The 19,151-nt window shown below is 38.9% G+C and overlaps 2 protein-coding genes across 2 annotated transcripts; both read left to right on the forward strand.

Annotated features, from left to right (window-relative positions):
- The first annotated feature begins 10,169 nt into the window (after positions 1-10,169).
- Positions 10,170-16,988, forward strand: LOC127434093 (uncharacterized). Its single transcript, XM_051686564.1, has 2 exons — positions 10,170-14,140; positions 16,956-16,988. Exon 1 carries the CDS (start codon positions 10,828-10,830, stop codon positions 12,913-12,915), a length of 2,088 nt encoding a protein of 695 aa, XP_051542524.1. The 5' UTR covers positions 10,170-10,827; the 3' UTR covers positions 12,916-14,140; positions 16,956-16,988.
- An 8-nt stretch (positions 16,989-16,996) lies between these two features.
- Positions 16,997-18,249, forward strand: cxcl32b.1 (chemokine (C-X-C motif) ligand 32b, duplicate 1). The gene is made up of 3 exons (XM_051686571.1): positions 16,997-17,207; positions 17,385-17,499; positions 17,738-18,249. Exons 1-3 carry the CDS (start codon positions 17,144-17,146, stop codon positions 17,931-17,933), a joined length of 375 nt encoding a protein of 124 aa, XP_051542531.1. The 5' UTR covers positions 16,997-17,143; the 3' UTR covers positions 17,934-18,249.
- Positions 18,250-19,151: the final 902 nt, after the last annotated feature.

A 19,151-nucleotide genomic window follows, 5' to 3' on the forward strand; every position in this document is an offset into this window, starting at 1 on the left:
AATCCAAAAAGTTTTTCACTGTAAAGGGTTTTTGAGCTTGCTATGTGGTTCGAATGGGAAACTTTATTTTTAAGAATGTAGGAGGACTAACAGCGTTAGTATCTGTATTTGGGATAATTTAAGTTTATCTGAGTCATTGTCCCTTACAAACATTTACCATGATATCCATAGTGTCCAACGAAATACCAGTACTCCAATAATTAAAACCATAATAAAATTCATATTTTATTTATATATTTATAAATAGGCCAAATCTTGTTTAGCTTTAAATCTACTATTGTGCACAGGTTTCTGTGAGGGTAAGGTTTAGGGGACAGAAAATATCATTAGCCTGCTATGGAATCAGTGCTAGTCTATAATATGTCCTCACATACAGGTGCATCTCAATAAATTAGAATGTCGTGGAAAACTTCATTTATTTCAGTAATTCAACTCAAATTGTGAAACTCGTGTATTAAATAAATTCAATGCACACAGACTGAAGTAGTTTAAGTCTTTGGTTCTTTTAATTGTGATGATTTTAGCTCACATTTAACAAAAACCCACCAATTCACTATCTCAAAAAATTAGAATATGGTGACATGCCAATCAGCTAATCAACTCAAAACACCTGTAAAGGTTTCCTGAGCCTTCAAAACGGTCTCTCACTTTGGTTCACTAGGCTACACAATCATGGAGAAGACTGCTGATCTGACAGTTGTCCAGAAGACAATAATTGACACCCTTCACAAGGAGAGTAAGCCACAAACATCCATTGGCAAAGAAGCTGGCTGTTCACAGAGTGCTGTATCCAAGCATGTTAACAGAAAGTTGAGTGGAAGCAAAAAGTGTGGAAGAAAAAGATGAACAACAACCGAGAGAACCGCAGCCTTATGAGGATTGTCAAGCAAAATCGATTCAAGAATTTGGGTGAACTTCACAGGGAATGGACTGAGGCTGGGGTCAAGGCATCAAGAGCCACCACACACAGACGTGTCAAGGAATTTGGCTACAGTTGTCGTATTCCTCTTGTTAAGCCACTCCTGAACCACAGACAACATCAGAGGCGTCTTACCTGGGCTAAGGAGAAGAAGAACTGGACTGTTGCCCAGTGGTCCTAAGTCCTCTTTTCAGATGAGAGCAAGTTTTGTATTTCATTTGGAAACCAAGGTCCTAGAGTCTGGAGGAAGGGTGGAGAAGCTCATAGCCCAAGTTGCTTGAAGTCCAGTGTTAAGTTTCCACAGTCTGTGATGATTTGTGGTGCAATATCATCTGCTGGTGTTGGTCCATTGTGTTTTTTGAAAACCAAAGTCACTGCACCCGTTTACCAAGAAATTTTGGAGCACTTCATGCTTCCTTTTGCTGACCAGCTTTTTAAAGATGCTGATTTCATTTTCCAGCAGGATTTGGCACCTGCCCACACTGCCAAAAGCACCAAAAGTTGGTTAAATGACCATGGTGTTGGTGTGCTTGACTGGCCAGCAAACTCACCAGACCTGAACCCCATAGAGAATCTATGGGGTATTGTCAAGAGGAAAATGAGAAACAAGAGACCAAAAAATGCAGATGAGCTGAAGGCCACTGTCAAAGAAACCTGGGCTTCCATACCACCTCAGCAGTGCCACAAACTGATCACCTCCATGCCACGCCAAATTGAGTTAGTAATTAAAGCAAAAGGAGCCCCTACCAAGTATTGAGTACATATACAGTAAATGAACATACTTTCCAGAAGCCAACAATTCACTAAAAATGTTTTTTTTATTGGTCCTATGATGTATTCTAATTTTTTGAGATAGTGAATTGGTGGGTTTTTGTTAAATGTGAGCCAAAATCATCACAATTAAAAGAACCAAAGACTTAAACTACTTCAGTCTATGTGCATTGAATTTATTTAATACACGAGTTTCACAATTTGAGTTGAATTACTGAAATAAATGAACCTTTCCACGACATTCTAATTTATTGAGATGCACCTGTATATAGTGAAACAAACCTGTGTGTGGGTGTGTGTTTGTGTGTGTGTGTGTGTGTGTGTGTGTGTGTGTGTGTGTGTGCGCGCGCTTCTCCATGAAACTGATCGCTAATACAAAGTAACCAAAGCAGACATTGTGGTAACACTGTAGTATGTAGTACGTCAAGTTGATAGAAACCAATTTTATAAGATGACCCAAAGTCATATGAAACATACAGTATTACATCTAACTTTCATTAAACATACAACAGATATGTACTTTATGTATGGATAAATAATGATGCTGTTTATGTCAAGATGTGCCAAAAATTCTCCAGAACTGCCTTTAGATTAAGATTAGAACACACAGTGAGGTTATAAAAACAACATTATTTAACGGTTAACCAAATGCGCACTTGTCTTTGATGTACATAGTGAAATCCTTATCTGTTTCTTTTGAATAAGTAGAAATCAGGTATAATGATGATCCCATTAGCGCCACCTAGTGATGGGAGTTAGGTTTTTGTTTGTAATTTTTTCAAGAGAAGTAGTACATGCTGCTGATTGCTCTGTGCTTCTAAATAGCTAAAACATTTTCTCCCTGTTCAATTCTTTGGTAGTATATCTTTTTTTCATATTTAATTTTCTTAATTAAATTTTCAAACTTCATATAATCCACATTATTAAAACATTTGAGAGGCTGATTTTTGACCACTTAGGTCTTTATTATTCCTGATTGTTACATATAAACAAGATGCATACAAACATATACAACTCACAACAAATATGAATATAAATAAATAAATAAACATACAAATAAATAAAACAGATTTATAATTTATGCCAGGGGTAAAATTACAAATTTAATTTACAATAAATTAAAAAGAAGAAGTGCCTCATGAGTCTTTTTGCTTTTTGTTTTACAATACTGTCCAAAGAAGTGCCATATTACTTAACCTCATTAAAAAATTGTTCACATTTCAGAATTTGACTTGGCTTAAGCCCACTTTTACTAAGATCCCTGACACTGGAACACCTCGCCCTGATGCAGTTGTTGTGTGCCTGGCACATGCTCCCAGACATTCTTTATAATTGGTCAGGTATGCTGAGTCTTAATAATGCATAAACTCTTTTATTTTAACTCTTCACTGTGTATTCACTCTTTAATAGCTGTAAAAGCTGATCTGGTATAAACTATGTCGCGCATACGTCCACGTGGTACCTGTTATATTTTTCAGCAGTAGTCAGGATGGATCAATCAATGGGACAGATTCCCATTTGTATGTCATGCAAAAATCCTTGGAATTAATAGTGTGTTTTAGTGTACAAATGTCTTCAGTATGACCAAAAAAAAAAAAAAAAAAAAAAAAACCTTAAAGAAGGAGAGCCGCCAGGCGCCCCCTGGTGGAAGTAAAAAAAAATTTCGTTTTCCCCCAAAGCTGGAGACCTTTGTACATACAGTACTTAGGAGCAGGGGTAGACTGACCGTAGTTCTCTTCCCAGTCCGCCCCTGCGTAGGAGATTGTATTTTACACACATCACGTTTAACATCTGATTAAATTCATTACCTAGAAGTTGACAGGAAATCAAAGAGGATCACTCAAAGCTGAACATTTCACTGGTACAAGTTATTCACTTTTTCCCTTTGCAATCTTTTATCAAAATGTAAAAACTTTCTCTTCCCCTGAAATTACTTTTAATTTTCCGCAGATGTTTCTTTGGCCTTACAGGCTATTAGACAATATTAGCCAACAGTCAAACTCACATAGATTTAGCTCCATTCTGAAATGCCCATGTTCCAAAATTATTCTGTATCGACCGGGGTGAAAATGTTCAAGGGGGCCCAGGTTGGAGGGCGAAGGAAAGGGCAGCCCCAACAAGTGTTTTCGCACTGGGGCTCTGTAGCTGTTTACCACCATGTAAACCATGCAATTGCATTGGGCCCCAGGGCAGATGGTTGATTGGGGCCCCAGAAATTGCAACCCCAGGGCCGTAGCAAGGTATTCTGGGCCCCCTGACTCTATATTGCTCTGGGGCCATTTCCTATTTACAAATACTGTTTAGAATTTGTTGTGCCCCCCCCCCCCCCAGACCTGTGGGCCCCTAGAATCCTTACCACCTTTCACCCCACTAGCTATGGCCCTGACCCTACCCCTGCTGGGGCCCATAAGATCTAGTGGTGGTGATTTTGATTCATCTTAGTGACTGGAGGCTTTTGAATCCGTTCACCAAAAAGATTAATTTATTGATTGATTCATTCATTATTGATTCATTCATTGACCATTCAAAACTTATGAACATCAAAGGCAAATGATGCCTTTGTGCCAGTAGATGGCACCAAATGATTACCTTTTAAGTTTTGAATGAGTACATTGCATTGAACTAAAAGCACAGAGTAATTCAGGACTGGAGCAAGTCTTGTTGTCCTTTATTAAAATGTACATTTCTACAATTCTACTAAGAGACTTCAGCATTGTAGAGTAGAAAAGCATAATAAGTGTTTCTCCACAAATGAGAATAAAGCATACCTATCATACTGTGAACTGCTGAGCACAATTGGTACGAAGACACTTTAAAAACAGATTTTAAACACCATAACCGTTTTCACCACAAATGGCAGGTCTTATATTTTGTCAAATGCTGGGCTTAAAGGGTTAGTGCAGTCAAAAACAAAATTCTCTCATCATTTACTTACCCTCATGCCATCCCAGATGTGGATGACTTTCATCTGCTGAACACAAACAAAGATTTTTAGAAGAATATTTCAGCTCTGTAGGTCCATACAATGCAAGTGAATGGGTGCCAACATTTTGAAGCTCCAAAATTCACATAAGGGCAACATAAAAGTACTCCAGACAACACTGGTGGTTAAATCCATATCTTCAGAAGTGATATGATAAGTGTGGGGGAGAAGTCCTTTTTTCCTTTACTATAAATTCTCCTCCCTGCTGAGTCAGTCTCCACCTCACATTCACTTTCACATTCTTCTTCTTTTGTTTTTGGTGATACACATTGGTTTGCATTGTAAGGACCTACAGAGCTGAGAAATTCTTCTAAAGATCTTAATTTGTGTCCTGCAGAAGAAAGAAAGACATACACATCTGGGATGCCAGGAGGGTGAGTAAATCATGAGAGAATTTTAATTTTGGGGTGAACTATCCCTTTAACTTCTACCAAGAGAGAAAAAGTTCAAGAAAAGCCTGAATATCTTACATTGTGCACCAAAGCGCAACATTTCCATTTGTAATTCTTGTCATTTTAACTTTAGCGCATTTACCCCTTTCTCTACTTGTTGAACATGACTGACTAACATGCCGAATTAACCAAACGACATCAGCAGAGCAGATCCTCATTTACGAATAGATAATTGGGTGTTTCATTCATTTCGTTCAAGAACGAGTATATCAGCACATTCACTTCTTTCATGAATGAGATATCTTTACGTACTTAACGACCAGTTAAGTAAAGGGGTGTATTTGTTCAGCAGGTGAAACCAATGATATGCTCCTTCACAGTCCGCACTCGAATGCTACTGTAATGATGTAAAAAGTGTTATAATTCATCAAACTTTATTTTGTCACTTTGTTTAAGAAAAACTTTGTTCTTAGCCAGATGCAGGAAGACTAAGGGATGGTCCATCATTTCATTATAGGGGAGGAGTTAGGAGTATATATAAAACTTATGCAGAATGGAAATTGTGACTGTTTTACACAGCATTTAATCTCGGTGTTTATCACACATTATATCGCACTACTTCCTTGTACTGCATGTATTTGTTTAGAGAAATGTTTATGTTCTTTTGTGTTGCCGATGTGGAATACCCCCACCTTGATCAATGGTATATTCCCCTGGTGCTGCACTCTTCAGTCTGCGTGAAACATTCTGAAGAGAGGTATGCATCTCTGTCAATGGAAAATTCGAACATGTTCCTAGAGTATATTAAATAGAAGTTACAATGAAATCAGAACAAAATACTTTGGTAATACTGTTGTTGACCAGGTTGTGTGTAAAATTAAAGGTTGTACATGTTTAACACTTGACATAAATTGTATCGCTTTAAAGGTGCGATGGTTATTTCTATGAACGGTACTTCTGACGTATCAATTTATGTCCTATGTTCATTTTCATAAGAATGAAGAGGCTTGTTAATGTTAATTTGAGTTTTATTTAATTTCGTTGTGGTAAAATTAGTGGTTAATTCATCGCTCAAAGAGTGAAATGCGCGCCAGTAATCCACGGTGCATTTTGGGTAATGTAGTTCATGACTATATGGTTAAAGTAAAGAAATTGACACTGTGAATTGTGACTTTAGTATTGTAAGTTGCCTGCATATTAGAAGATGGGACAATGTACTAACTAAATGATGTATTTACAGATTGTGAAACAAGAACAAAGACATTTGTTGTAAAGCTGTCCCATTTTATGCTTGCAGGTATGAGTTATTGTGTTCATTTTGTTTTATTATTGTTTTATTAATTTTCAGTATTCATAAATGTTGTTAATTCTATATAAAAATATACCTTTGGGGTTATGCATTTTATTAAGTGGAACAATTTAAGATACTGTGAAGAAAACAAATCTTGTAATAGGAGTCTGCGTGAAACATTCTGAAGAGAGATTGTGAAACAAGAACAAAGACATTTGTTGTAAAGCTGTCCCATTTTATGCTTGCAGTAAACACCCAAGAAAAGGCACTACTGGTATTTGTCCTTATTTGGGGTTGGTCCTCTGGTGCGTCTGGTGTTCCGCTACAGATTGGTGCCGTGACCCGGATCAAAGATCAGCGGCTGCAGATCACCGGGGACCCAGTTACAACCAGGATTCCAAGGCCACATCCGGTCATCCTAAATAAGAGGAAGGTGACGAAGTTGTGAAACAACTCAACAGAGAACATTAGACACTGTGTAACACAATGCAAAAGTTCAAAGGACAGATGAAGAGACACTATAGACAGAAACTGTAATGAAAATGTCAGTGAACTTTAACTTTCAAGAAAGTGATCAGACATCCCAGGGGTGTGTTACTGCTGAGTTTGATATTAACAATGGGAAAAATGTGGATAGTCATGGTGTTGTCGCAGGTGTAATGAGCACCCCCCAAACACCAACTGGGAATATCGTGGGGATAGGACGGGGAGAGCAGTTGATTAGTATGATTGAACACAGGGCCAGGGATTCTCCAATGTCCCCATTAGCAATACACAGACCAGGTGCTGGCGTAAGTCGACGAGACGAAGCTGCCCCCAGCCCCAGCCAAAGTCAGCCTGAGGATTTAAAACAAACTCTAGTAGATCTAGTCAAACAACTAGGCAGTGAAACAGGAACACAAGTAGCCTCAAGTTTTGCAAGTCCAAGGGCTCAAGAGTCTAATGCTGCTATCACCCCTCCACAGTCAAGCTACACAATGCAGCATCATGACTGGTCAAAAGTAAATCTAATTCTGAAGCCAGAAATAAAGGAACCACCCTTTTTCCATGGTGATGGCTCAGACAGATGTACAGTGACTGAATGGCAAGAAATGATACAATTGTACTTGACCAAGAAAGGTTGTAGCGTGTCTGAACGTGGTGCAGAGATAATGGACAGATTACTTGGACGTGCTAAGGATATCGTTCGAATTGGGATTCGCAATAGCCCATTAGTGAACATAAGTAGAGACCCTGATGTTATCTATGATATTCTCAGACAGCACTTTGGAGAGTCTATTTCTACAACAACCCCTCTAGCTGATTTCTACTCAACATTGCCAAGACAATTGGAAAGCAGCCTTGACTACTGGATAAGACTTAATAAAACCATTGATCTTGCCAATGAGTGTTTGCAGAGACAAGGGAAGAGGGTTGAGGATCCAGGTCATGAAGCAGCTATGATGTTTGTAAAACACTGTGCCGAACCAGCCCTCTATGCTGCTTTTCGGAGTAAACCAGTTGAGAGATGGACTGTTGGAGAAGTTCAAGAAATGGTTGATAGTTATCACAGGACAAACTTTCAACAAAACCTAGCAGAGCTCAGCATATAGCAAAAGTTGAAGAGGGAGAAATTTCTGGTGCCTGGTGCATGCCTCAACAGTCTGTTTTTCCAGTTCCCCAAGCCTCTAACAGTGAACATGCTACAATGGATAGAGTGGTGTTCCTTCTAGAGAAACTGCTTTCCACTCAAGAGAAGAGCTGAGGGAGAGGGAACAGTCGACCATCAACATCTGCCATCCCTAATGATTTCCCATGCAAAGTGTGTAACGAGCAAAGTCACACTACCCAATCGCACTGTTTTAGAGATGGCCTGTGTTTCAGTTGTCACAAACCTGGCCACAGGGGGTTTGAGTGTCCAGAAAGGAAACCAGGCACAGCAAGAAAACCTACTTCTTCTGGGCCAAGTCACAATTTAAACTAAAATGCCCATACCAGGAGGGGGTCAGTGTGGGCGAAGCAATAACTCCCCCAAAAGCCACAGTCTTTGATCATCCGCCCCTAGCAGAGAGGCCCACTAGCAGTTGTAACGTTGTGTATCAGAGAGTTGTCAGCAATGACAGTCTCTTCTATGCACCAATACTAGTGCAGGGTTCTGTTGAGCTCAAGGCTTTAATAGATAGTGGGTCTATGGCCTGCACCTTAAGTGAAGTAGCCGAACACAAGTTAATCGATGAGGGGGTCCTACAAAGAGAATCAAGTAAACCGTCTAAGATAATACTTGTCGGGTGTGGGGGAAAGCAGACACCACCAAAATATGAATATGAATTAAATGTTGACCTCTTCAAATGCAAAATGGATGTGCCTGTGCTTGTAGTACCTGGCCAAGTAGACGACATGATCGTAGGGTCAAATGCCATAAAGCATATGATGCAACATCTAAAAAAAACAGTGGTATTGGGACAACCTTTCTCAACCTGCGACAGATGATTCAGAAGGACTCTTAATGAACCTGTTAGCCAATGTAGATCGGTGGCAAGGCAAGGAAATACCCAAAAGAGTGGGTACAGTGATTCTAAAACAGTGTATTACCTTGGCCCCACGACATGAGCATCTGGTATGGGGAAAATTGAAAGAGCAAGTACCCTTATCCATTGGCAGCACTATTGTTGTTGAACCCACAACATCCAAGTCTGCACCAAGAAATGTACTAGTTGCACGTACAGTGTGTCCCTAGATCGCCCTCTCACACTTAGGCAGAATGACAAAGTGGCGCAGGTTTACCCTTGCCTAGCATTAGAAGATCTAGAATTAACTTGTGGTAATGAAAAAGGTTCAGAAGTGATTCAAGCAACATGTATTGTCAATGCAGCAGAGAAGTCGATGGCTGGGTCTGGACACTCAGAAAAGCTCCATGATTTGGGCCTAGATCAAATAGATATCCAGTCATGTGATGTGTCCGAAAAAGGGAAGGAAAAACTGGCCAACCTTGTTGTTAAGTACGAATCAATTTTCTCCCGAGACAGACTTGACTGTGGTGAAGCGAAGGACGTTGTACACCAGATTAGACTGAAGGACGAGAAACCTTTCAGGTTACCATACAGGAGAGTTCCACCATCACAATATCAGAAGCTTAAGCAGACACTTGATGAAATGGAGGAGAAAGGAATTATTAGCAAGTCCAGCAGTGAGTGGGCTTCTCCACTTGTCTTGGTCTGGAAACCCTCAGGTGAACTGAGAATTTGTACGGATTTTAGATGGTTAAACCAGAGAACCGAAAAAGATGCTTATCCCTTACCTCATCAGTCTGATGCCCTCGCCACCTTAGGTGGCAATTGCTACTTTAGTACAATGGACCTTACATTTGGGTTCTATAATATACCCATACGTGAAGATGATCGCAAATATACAGCGTGTACTACACCTGTAGGGCTTTATGAGTACAATCGAATGGCCCAAGGATTGTGTAATAGTCCAGCTACATTTGCTAGGATGATGACCTCGATATTTGGTGATCAAAATTACATGTCACTCCTGTGTTATTTGGATGACCTCTTGGTTTTTGGCAAGAGTGAACAAGAAGCCCTGGATCGCCTTGAGCTGGTATTTTCACGCTTGAGAGAACATAATCTGAAGTTAGCCCCAAAGAAGTGCTACTTCCTAAGGAAATCTGTCAAATTCTTGGGCCATATAGTCACAGCAGAAGGCGTTGCTGCTGATCCTGCAAAAGTTTCTGCAATTAATGAGATTGCGGCAAAAGATCTAATGGAAGAAGATGGGAAAACGCCTCCCTACACCAAAGTCAAATCTTTTCTAGGTATGGCCAACTATTATTCACACTTTATTGAGAATTTCTCACGTCTGGCAAAGCCATTATTCCAGTGAACAGTGGGACAAAGGGTTAAGCGCAGAGGTGCAAAGGTCAGTGCTAGGCCATACAGATGCCTCAAGCCAGAAGATTGGACATCAGATTGTGAAATGTCATTGGAAAAGCTTAAGAAGGCTATTAGCATTACCATAATTCTGGCTCACCCTGAATTTAACAAGCCATTTCTATTATTTACTGATGCATCAATGGACGGTTTGGGTGCCGTTCTGAGTCAGGTAGTTGATGGTGAGCTGAAACCAAGACCAGTTGCATTTGCAAGCAAATCCTTGTCCCGCTCTCAAGCCAGGTACCCAGCACATCGGTTGGAATTCTTTGCCCTTAAATGGGCGGTGTGTGATAAGTTTGCTCATTGGTTAAAAGGAGCTCACTTTACAGTGCTAACCGATAATAACCCATTAACGTACATCATGACCAAGCCCAAGCTTGACGCTTGCGAGCAGCGGTGGGTCTCGAAGTTAGCACCCTTCGACTTCGATCTTAAATACATTCCAGGATCACAGAACATCCCTGCAGATCTCCTGAGTCGTGAGCCATTTACAAAAAGGTTTAGAATAAATGAACCAGGCAATAAAGCAAATCACATGAGCCTTGAATCTGTTCAGAATGCATTCGTTATCTGTTAATTCTCAAGAACAACAGAATGTCGAGAATGAGTGTAGAGACAGAAAAGAAGTGGAAATTGATGAGGTGAAAGCTGTTATACAGTCCAGCCTAGACTGGGATTCCAGCTTACCAGTGCGCACAGCCCAGTTGTCCCAATGCTCAAGCCATATCTTGTACAGTCAGTCCACTCTTCCGGCGTTTACTGCTGCAGAAGTAAGAAGGAAACAAAGAGAAGATGATGTGGTGGTGCGGGTGATCTATTTTCTTGAGAGAAAAAGACGACCTTCACGGAGAGAAAAAGTTCACGAGACAGCTCAGGTGCTCCGTATGTTGAAACATTGGGAAAAGTTGGAGATCAGAGATGGAGTCCTTTATAGGATATCTAAAGATAAAGTTGGGAAGAGAAGGTATCAGCTTGTAGTGCCTAACTCTCTGAAGTCGACCGTCTTAAGGGGAACTCACGATGATGTGGGCCATCAGGGCCAGAGTAGAACCCTCCATCTAGTTTGCCAGAGATTTTTCTGGAATGGAATGGATAACGAGGTGAGGAAGTATGTGACGCACTGCAAACGTTGTGTCCTTAGCAAGACACCAGAGCCAGATGCTAGAGCACCTTTGGAATCTATCAAAACATGTGAACCACTAGAGCTGGTGTGCATTGATTTTTGGTCTGCTGAGGGGAGGAATGGAGACAGTGTGGATGTGCTCGTTCTCACAGACCATTTTACCAAAATGGCACATGCGTTTCCTTGTCCTAATCAGACGGCAAAGGTGGTGGCCCAAAAACTCTGGAACCAGTTCTTCTGTGTGTATGGGTTTCCTCGTAGGATCCACTCAGACCAAGGAGCGAATTTTGAGAGTAAACTTATATCTGAGCTGCTGGAAATATCAGGAGTAAAGAAATCTCATACCACCCCCTACCACCCTATGGGGAATGGCCAAACAGAAAGGTTCAACAGAACTCTTGGCAACATGATTCGCTTTCTCCCTGCTAGAGCAAAAGAGCACTGGCCCCAGATGATACAAACATTAACTTTTGCATACAACTGCACAATACATGAGACTACTGGCTTCGCCCCGTTCTACCTCATGTTTGGCAGGATTCCAAGACTGCCAGTAGACATCATGTTTGAGAGTGTACTGAGAGATAATGAAGTGGTGGATTATAATGATTATGTCAATTCATTCCAGAGAGACCTAAAGGAAGCCATTAGGATTGCTCAAGACAGCACAACACAGGCTCAGAAGAAGCAGGCTGAACAGTACAACAAACGAGTCAAAGGCGTTGCCTTGGAGATTGGAGACAAAGTTCTGTTGGCCAGTCGTAGGGAATGCGCAAGAGGGAAATTGGCTGATCTGTGGGATTCAATTGTTTATGTTGTCACATGGAAAAACCCTAATGTGCATGTTTACAAAGTTGAGGACCCTGTCACAAAGAAGAACAAAGTAGTTCATAGGAACTTCATACTGCCTGTAAATTTCCTTCCAATCAGCCAGAGTGATTCAGAATCGACTGTACTTTCAAACTTGTCAAATGATGGGTTAGATGTGGAATGGCCAGAGAAAGAAGGGGCAACACTGTATGTTGATGAAGACTATGATGACCAGAGGACAGCTGCCTGGGTGCTTCAGACCGAGAGCCCAGAGATCCAAACTTATGAAGTCCTGAGAGTGGATGCAAAGAGTAAACTCAGACAGGATCCTGTGTATAGCCAAGATCCACCTACCGAATTTTTTGGTGAAGACTTGGAGGATAAAACTGACACTGGAGACCCAAGTGAACAGTGGAGCGAACACGATCAGTCAGAAGATACTTTGAGCAACACAACCCCATCAGACTGCACCCTAAGCAGTATTAGTGGCTCACATTGCTCTAGTGTGGATAGTCCTGAAAGTGTTGAAGAGATTGACACTAAAGGGGAAGATAACAGTGTAAGATTGGAAGGTGGTACCTTGCATACACGGTCTGGTAGAATGGTGAAGCCAGTAAGGAGATTGATTGAATCCATGAGTATGTTGAGGGCTGAACCTAAAAAAAAAATAAGAGACTCTTACTGTCTTGATCCAGATACTCTCTACCTATGTTGAAATCCAAAATGTGATATAATAGGATCTCACAAGAAAGGACATAATGCGGTTGAAGGAGATTCTTAAATACAGTTTCTAAAAAAAGTATTAAAAGGGGTAAAAATATCTAACTGATCTTTGGATCAATTTATCATTTATCTACCTGGCAGATTAATCTGCAGTCTTCACAGATGACTTCATGTCATGGTTTTAAGGTCATGTAAGGGAAAAGGTGCTCCTTTCATAAGTTTTTCCCTGTTCCATAAAGTTTGATGAAATTGGGCAGGGTGACTGTAATGATGTAAAAAGTGTTATAATTCATCAAACTTTATTTTGTCACTTTAAGAAAAACTTTGGTTCTTAGCCAGGTGCAGGAAGACTAAGGGATGGTCCATCATTTCATTATAGGGGAGGAGTTAGGAGTATATATAAAACTCATGCAGAATGGAAATTGTGACTGTTTTACACAGCATTTAATCTCAGTGTTTATCACACATTATATCGCACTACTTCCTTGTACTGCATGTATTTGTTTAGAGAAATGTTTATGTTCTTTTGTGTTGCCGATGTGGAATACCCCCACCTTGATCAATGGTATATTCCCCTGGTGCTGCACTCTTCAGTCTGCGTGAAACATTCTGAAGAGAGGTATGCATCTCTGTCAATGGAAAATTCGAACATGTTCCTAGAGTATATTAAATAGAAGTTACAATGAAATCAGAACAAAATACTTTGGTAATACTGTTGTTGACCCGGTTGTGTGTAAAATTAAAGGTTGTACATGTTTAACACTTGACATAAATTGTATCGCTTTAAAGGTGCGATGGTTATTTCTATGAACGGTACTTCTGACGTATCAATTTATGTCCTATGTTCATTTTCATAAGAATGAAGAGGCTTGTTAATGTTAATTGTGAGTTTTATTTAATTTCGTTGTGGTAAAATTAGTGGTTAATTCATCGCTCAAAGAGTGAAATGCGCGCCAGTAATCCACGGTGCATTTTGGGTAATGTAGTTCATGACTATATGGTTAAAGTAAAGAAATTGACACTGTGAATTGTGACTTTAGTATTGTAAGTTGCCTGCATATTAGAAGATGGGACAATGTACTAACTAAATGATGTATTTACAGATTGTGAAACAAGAACAAAGACATTTGTTGTAAAGCTGTCCCATTTTATGCTTGCAGTAAACACCCAAGAAAAGGCACTACTGGTATTTGTCCTTATTTGGGGTTGGTCCTCTGGTGCGTCTGGTGTTCCGCTACACTACTCTTTACAGGCACGGAAAGCTACCAAAGCAGTCTCGTGCTTCAAACTAGAGCTCATTGGCTTTGAAAGGGAGAGACGTCAGTGAGCAACATGCACGTGCAGAAGGTGTGGCTCTGGTGGCTTGAGCCCCTGCCCTTTTGTTTAGGTGCCCCTCTGATGGAGCAGTGGTATAGCAAATGCCCCCCAAAATGAAAGCTTTCACACCCAAATGAAATTACCCTTTTAATGCTTAATAATAGGGTCATAATATTAGTATGTGGTGTAAACATGCATCAGTATTATGCTGAAACTTTAATGCATTGATTACGGGATTTAATAATCAATTACAATGATTATATACCCAATTATAATAATACCCAATGTGTTACAGAGGCAATTTCAGATTACACGTGCACCCTCACAACAGACACGGGGCATGTGATTGAGGAAACAAACGTGCACTTTAAATTAAGAAAGTTTAGTCCGTATTTCTGCCTCATTGGTCATAATTGCGCACATCTATTTGAGCAAAATAAGTTCATTGTTGTTCTTTTTTTAGTTAATTATGACATATTATGCATATTGTGGAATGTTTGGAGAATACACTTGAAAGGTAGGCAATTAGTGTGCCTTTACTCGCGAGCATTATGTCCTAAATGTGTTACAGGCCATTAAGTTTTTAATTCTGTGAGCCTGCTTGGTTTAAAGATAAGACTATCTGCCTGTATAGATGACAGGTTTAATTTATATTTCAATTATTGGTTCAATGATGATATGCAAATCTATTATGCATAAATCTACTTATGTCTGTTTGTGAGTTTGCATAAAGTCAGACATGATATTATTCTTTATTCATAGTGGCTCGATAATTACCGTAAAAACATTCTTATTTTTCTTTTTTATTATGGACTAAACATCCCGGTTCTCCATAAATATAAAAATGTTTCAGAAAAGATTTAGAATCTTTTACATCTGATTCTTTTACATCATACATCTGTGCATTTTTCTGTTCAACACAATGCATTACACATTTATTTCTTAACCACAATTACGTTTGTAATAATTATGAATAACAAATAATTTAATCAAATTTTATGACTTATTATTAAGCATCATATTTTAATACATTAACAGGCCTACCAACTCCATTGATAAAAGTGTATACAATTGGTTTAGTTAAGCATTAAAATGCAACACAGACCTAAAAAACGTTATTGCGAAATAGAAATTAAGAAATTTGAGAAAGTATATGGAGGTGAATGAGAACAATTCATTCACTTATAAGATTTGTTCAAAAAGACATTTGTTCACAAACTAAACATCACTAATAAGATCCTAGTTACGACGCTCCTTCCATAGCACAATAGGTTGTTGGCAAAAGCATGCACAGATTCACACTTTAAAAACCTACTGGAAATGGTATATCATCAGAGTACCGGACATACTATTTTAAATGTTCTTTGATTAGGAACACACTAATTTAAACTTGCATACAGTTTAGAACAGGTGCACAACTCGCTTTTGGCACCCCTTCATGGACATTACTCCCAGAACACGTGCCCATACAGACACTGGGGGCAGTGTTTCAAATTTCAGTAAGCACAGACCAATTTGAGCTAAAGAGAAGTCAACCTACTGTTTCTGATTTCAGTGAGAGATCTCTGTCCAAAACATAACATATGCTTGTAATCGGCAATGCTGTTTACATCTACGCATCTATACCCTGTCTCTTGTGTTGCGCATTATATATCTTATTTTATTTATTGTTTGTCAGAGTTTATATTTGAGACTCAATATTGCATATTGTTTAGTCTGTGCTGGATGTTGCTACTACTGCTGCTGCACAGGAAGTTCCCTTCTGGTATCAATAACATAAATCTAGCTATCAAACAATCTAACCCAGCAGAAATCATATGACCTACTGTATGGCTTTGTGTGCTGTAGCATGGCACTCTTCATTTCAAAGGTAATGAATCTATGTTTGTTCATTGTTTGTTTGTTTGTTTGTTTGTCCTATGTCTTTGTGCAGTATGTCTTTCTTTAACTTGGTTCCAAATGTGCAATGAGGAAAGGTTTCATGGGGCACTTGCAGTTCCAGCCAAACGTCATTGGATCTTTACATAGCACACATTAAAGGTCATATGATTTTGCAGTATACCACAATGACTTTCCCACATCAGCAGCCTCGGCAGCTGCACATGAAAAAGATAAGCCTAATTTTATTTATTTAATTTAACCATTTGTAGAACTGATCGCAGAGAGGATCATTATACGTTATCACATTAATTATTTCCAAATAAAGTCCTCACCTTTGGATAACTTAGTCTGATTATTAGAAATAGTGTCCTCTTTATTTGGAAAAAGAGTATGAGTATGTTTAATACGTATTTCCCCCCAGTTTGGTGAAAGACCACAGAGGCTTTGTCACATAGCAGCCCCTCCAAAACACAAACCACACCAAGCTACAGGAAACCAATGCAAAGTCTGAATACCACCAGTGAAAAAGTACGCACGAAGATCAATTTAACAATGTATACATAGTTCACAGGAACATCTTATATTTTTGCTCGCAGTTATGTAAACCATTATTTAAAATGTTGCTAGTTAAGCCTGTTATAGGTTGTAAAGATCTAATGGTAACCATTTACTGAAACTTTTACAGACTTGGCACAAACCATACACTGTGCATGATAAAGGTGGTCATTACACTTTCATTGCATACAACTTTCCACCTATATTTAGATTGACCTCAACATCATGGTCATTTAGACCATTTAACAAAATGAATCATCTCTGTAATTGCAAATGGAGAGCTGTGAATGTTCCTGTGAGATGGTAGTCAACCGAGAGGTGATGTGGGGGCCTTTTTGTTTCCAAGCTGACAGTTGACATCTCTGTGGGAGGAAGCTCTGATGTTCATTTTCCCCCTTGCGAGTGTTTATAAAAGTGCATGTTGTGGTGAGCTATAGGTATTACGCATCAGACTTGAATGAGAGAAGATGAGGTCGATATCACCACTACTGTGCCTGGCTACAATGCTGCTCAGTTATGTCACCTGCCAAAGTAAGAAGCTTTATGTATCTAAAAAAACAACAACAACTTTGTTTACTGATTTTCATTTCCTCTCTATTTACTAATTGCTCTATTATTTGGAATTCAATTGTGCTTACTTAATGACTGTCAACTGAACTGAGTTCTGAGGTATTAAAATATGTTTTTATTCCCTTTTGGTGTTTGCAGTTATTGGCTGTTCAACCTGCCCTTGTCTCAAGACATCAGACACAGTTTTACGCCTGGAAAATATCACAAATTACAAGCGACATACAGCAGGCGTTTGCCATATTGATGCCATTGAGTGAGTTCTCTTTTCTTATCGAAGTGTATGCTGTTAATCCTGGGCGAACTAATGATTTTATGATACATCTGAGCTAATAAGGCTGTTTTCAGTGCATTTCAATTCTAGCATTTTGATACCAAACGAGGTTTTGGAAACAGTATAAATTAAATAAATTATTGAGGATTGGGGCAATACATAAAATCTATATATTTAGTTTTATTTTCATGCTAATTTGTTACTTTTAATGTATTTGTAGATTTAAAACAGTCAAAGGCTTTACTGTTTGTTCCAATCCACAAAAGCCTTGGGTCAGGAGAGCCATGAAATTCGTGGACAAGAAGAGGAAAGCAAATGAAATGACAGCACGTCCCATAAACTCCACTTTACCCTTTAAAACAGCATCTACACAGAATACAACATCAAGAGGGTGGACTACGAACCACATGTCCTAAACTATGCAAATTATTTAACATGTAATCTACATGTCTGTAATTTGTGCTGTATATATTGTAACTGGTTAGTTAAGAATATATTCCTCTGTATGTGTATTATTATTATTATTTTTTATTTTTTTTTTTACAACTGAGCGTTTTGTCCAGTGTGGCTAATAACCAATAAACATGTAAGTGACTGTATTTATATACTGTGTGTAACAGAGGTACAACTGAACTTGAAGTTCAAAATTTATTTTTTCACTAAAGATATAATGGTGTTGAAAATAACCTCTTCCTCAATTAAAGCAAAACAAAACAAAACAATTAAATGGATTGTGTTAATTCTAAAGCAACTTTGACCCTTTTCTTTGTCCTTTGTCTGTGTGTGTGTGCGTGTGATGGTGAGTGGGGAGAGAGTCAGTGGGGAGATTTTGTGCCCCACAAAACATGTTCACATGTATACTGTTAACCCTTGTGTGAAACAACTGTGGGTTTTTTCATATTCAGCTCCACATTAATTACTTTGTGGGATTTCCCCTTTCACTATACAAATACATCACTTTAACAGTAGCAATCTGACTGAAGTCTCATTAAAGGAATATTCCGGGTTCAATACAAGTTAAGCTCAATCGACAGCATTTGTAGCATAATATTGATTACCACAAAAACATTTTTTTGACTTGCCCCTCTTTTTCTTAAAGAAAAAAAAGCAAAAATCTTGGTTCCAGTGAGGCACTTACAATGGAAGTAAATGGAGGGCCAATTGTTGAACGTTAAAATACTCACTGTTTCAAAAGTATAGCCACAAGACATAAACAATATGTGTGTAAACATGATTTTAGTCTGATAAAATCACTTCCTAACCTTTTCTGTGTAAAGTTATAGCCAATTTGACAACTTCGTTGCCATTACAATGTAATGTCAACAAACCCTAAAACCTTTACAACTCAAATAATACATGTGTTTTAAAAGAAGAATGAATGTAAGTGCTATTATAAAATTATAAGATTACAATTTCTGCCTTTAAACCCTCGATTTTGGCTTTTTTTTTAAAGAAAAGGAGGGACGAGTCAAAATTAATTTTTATGGTAATCAACATTATGCCACAAATGCTGTCAAATGAGCTTAATTTGTACTGAACTCCGAATACTCCTTTAAATACAAAAATGTACACCCCCCCCACCCCCAACCCAATTATTATATAATACTGCCACTTGTGTGTAGTTTTTACATTGA

Source organism: Myxocyprinus asiaticus, chromosome 44, assembly GCF_019703515.2.
Source record: "Myxocyprinus asiaticus isolate MX2 ecotype Aquarium Trade chromosome 44, UBuf_Myxa_2, whole genome shotgun sequence".
In the NCBI taxonomy this organism is placed as follows: domain Eukaryota; kingdom Metazoa; phylum Chordata; class Actinopteri; order Cypriniformes; family Catostomidae; genus Myxocyprinus; species Myxocyprinus asiaticus.

Excerpts from the sequence above, each read along its gene's own strand:
- cxcl32b.1 (XM_051686571.1), top strand. The coding sequence starts at position 17,144 with ATGAGGTCGATATCACCACTACTGTGCCTGGCTACAATGCTGCTCAGT. Across the intron at positions 17,208-17,384 it reads CAGTTATGTCACCTGCCAAA|TTATTGGCTGTTCAACCTGC; the intron begins GTAAGAAGCTTT and ends TGGTGTTTGCAG. Across the intron at positions 17,500-17,737 it reads TGCCATATTGATGCCATTGA|ATTTAAAACAGTCAAAGGCT; the intron begins GTGAGTTCTCTT and ends ATGTATTTGTAG.
- LOC127434093 (XM_051686564.1), top strand. The coding sequence starts at position 10,828 with ATGCATTCGTTATCTGTTAATTCTCAAGAACAACAGAATGTCGAGAAT.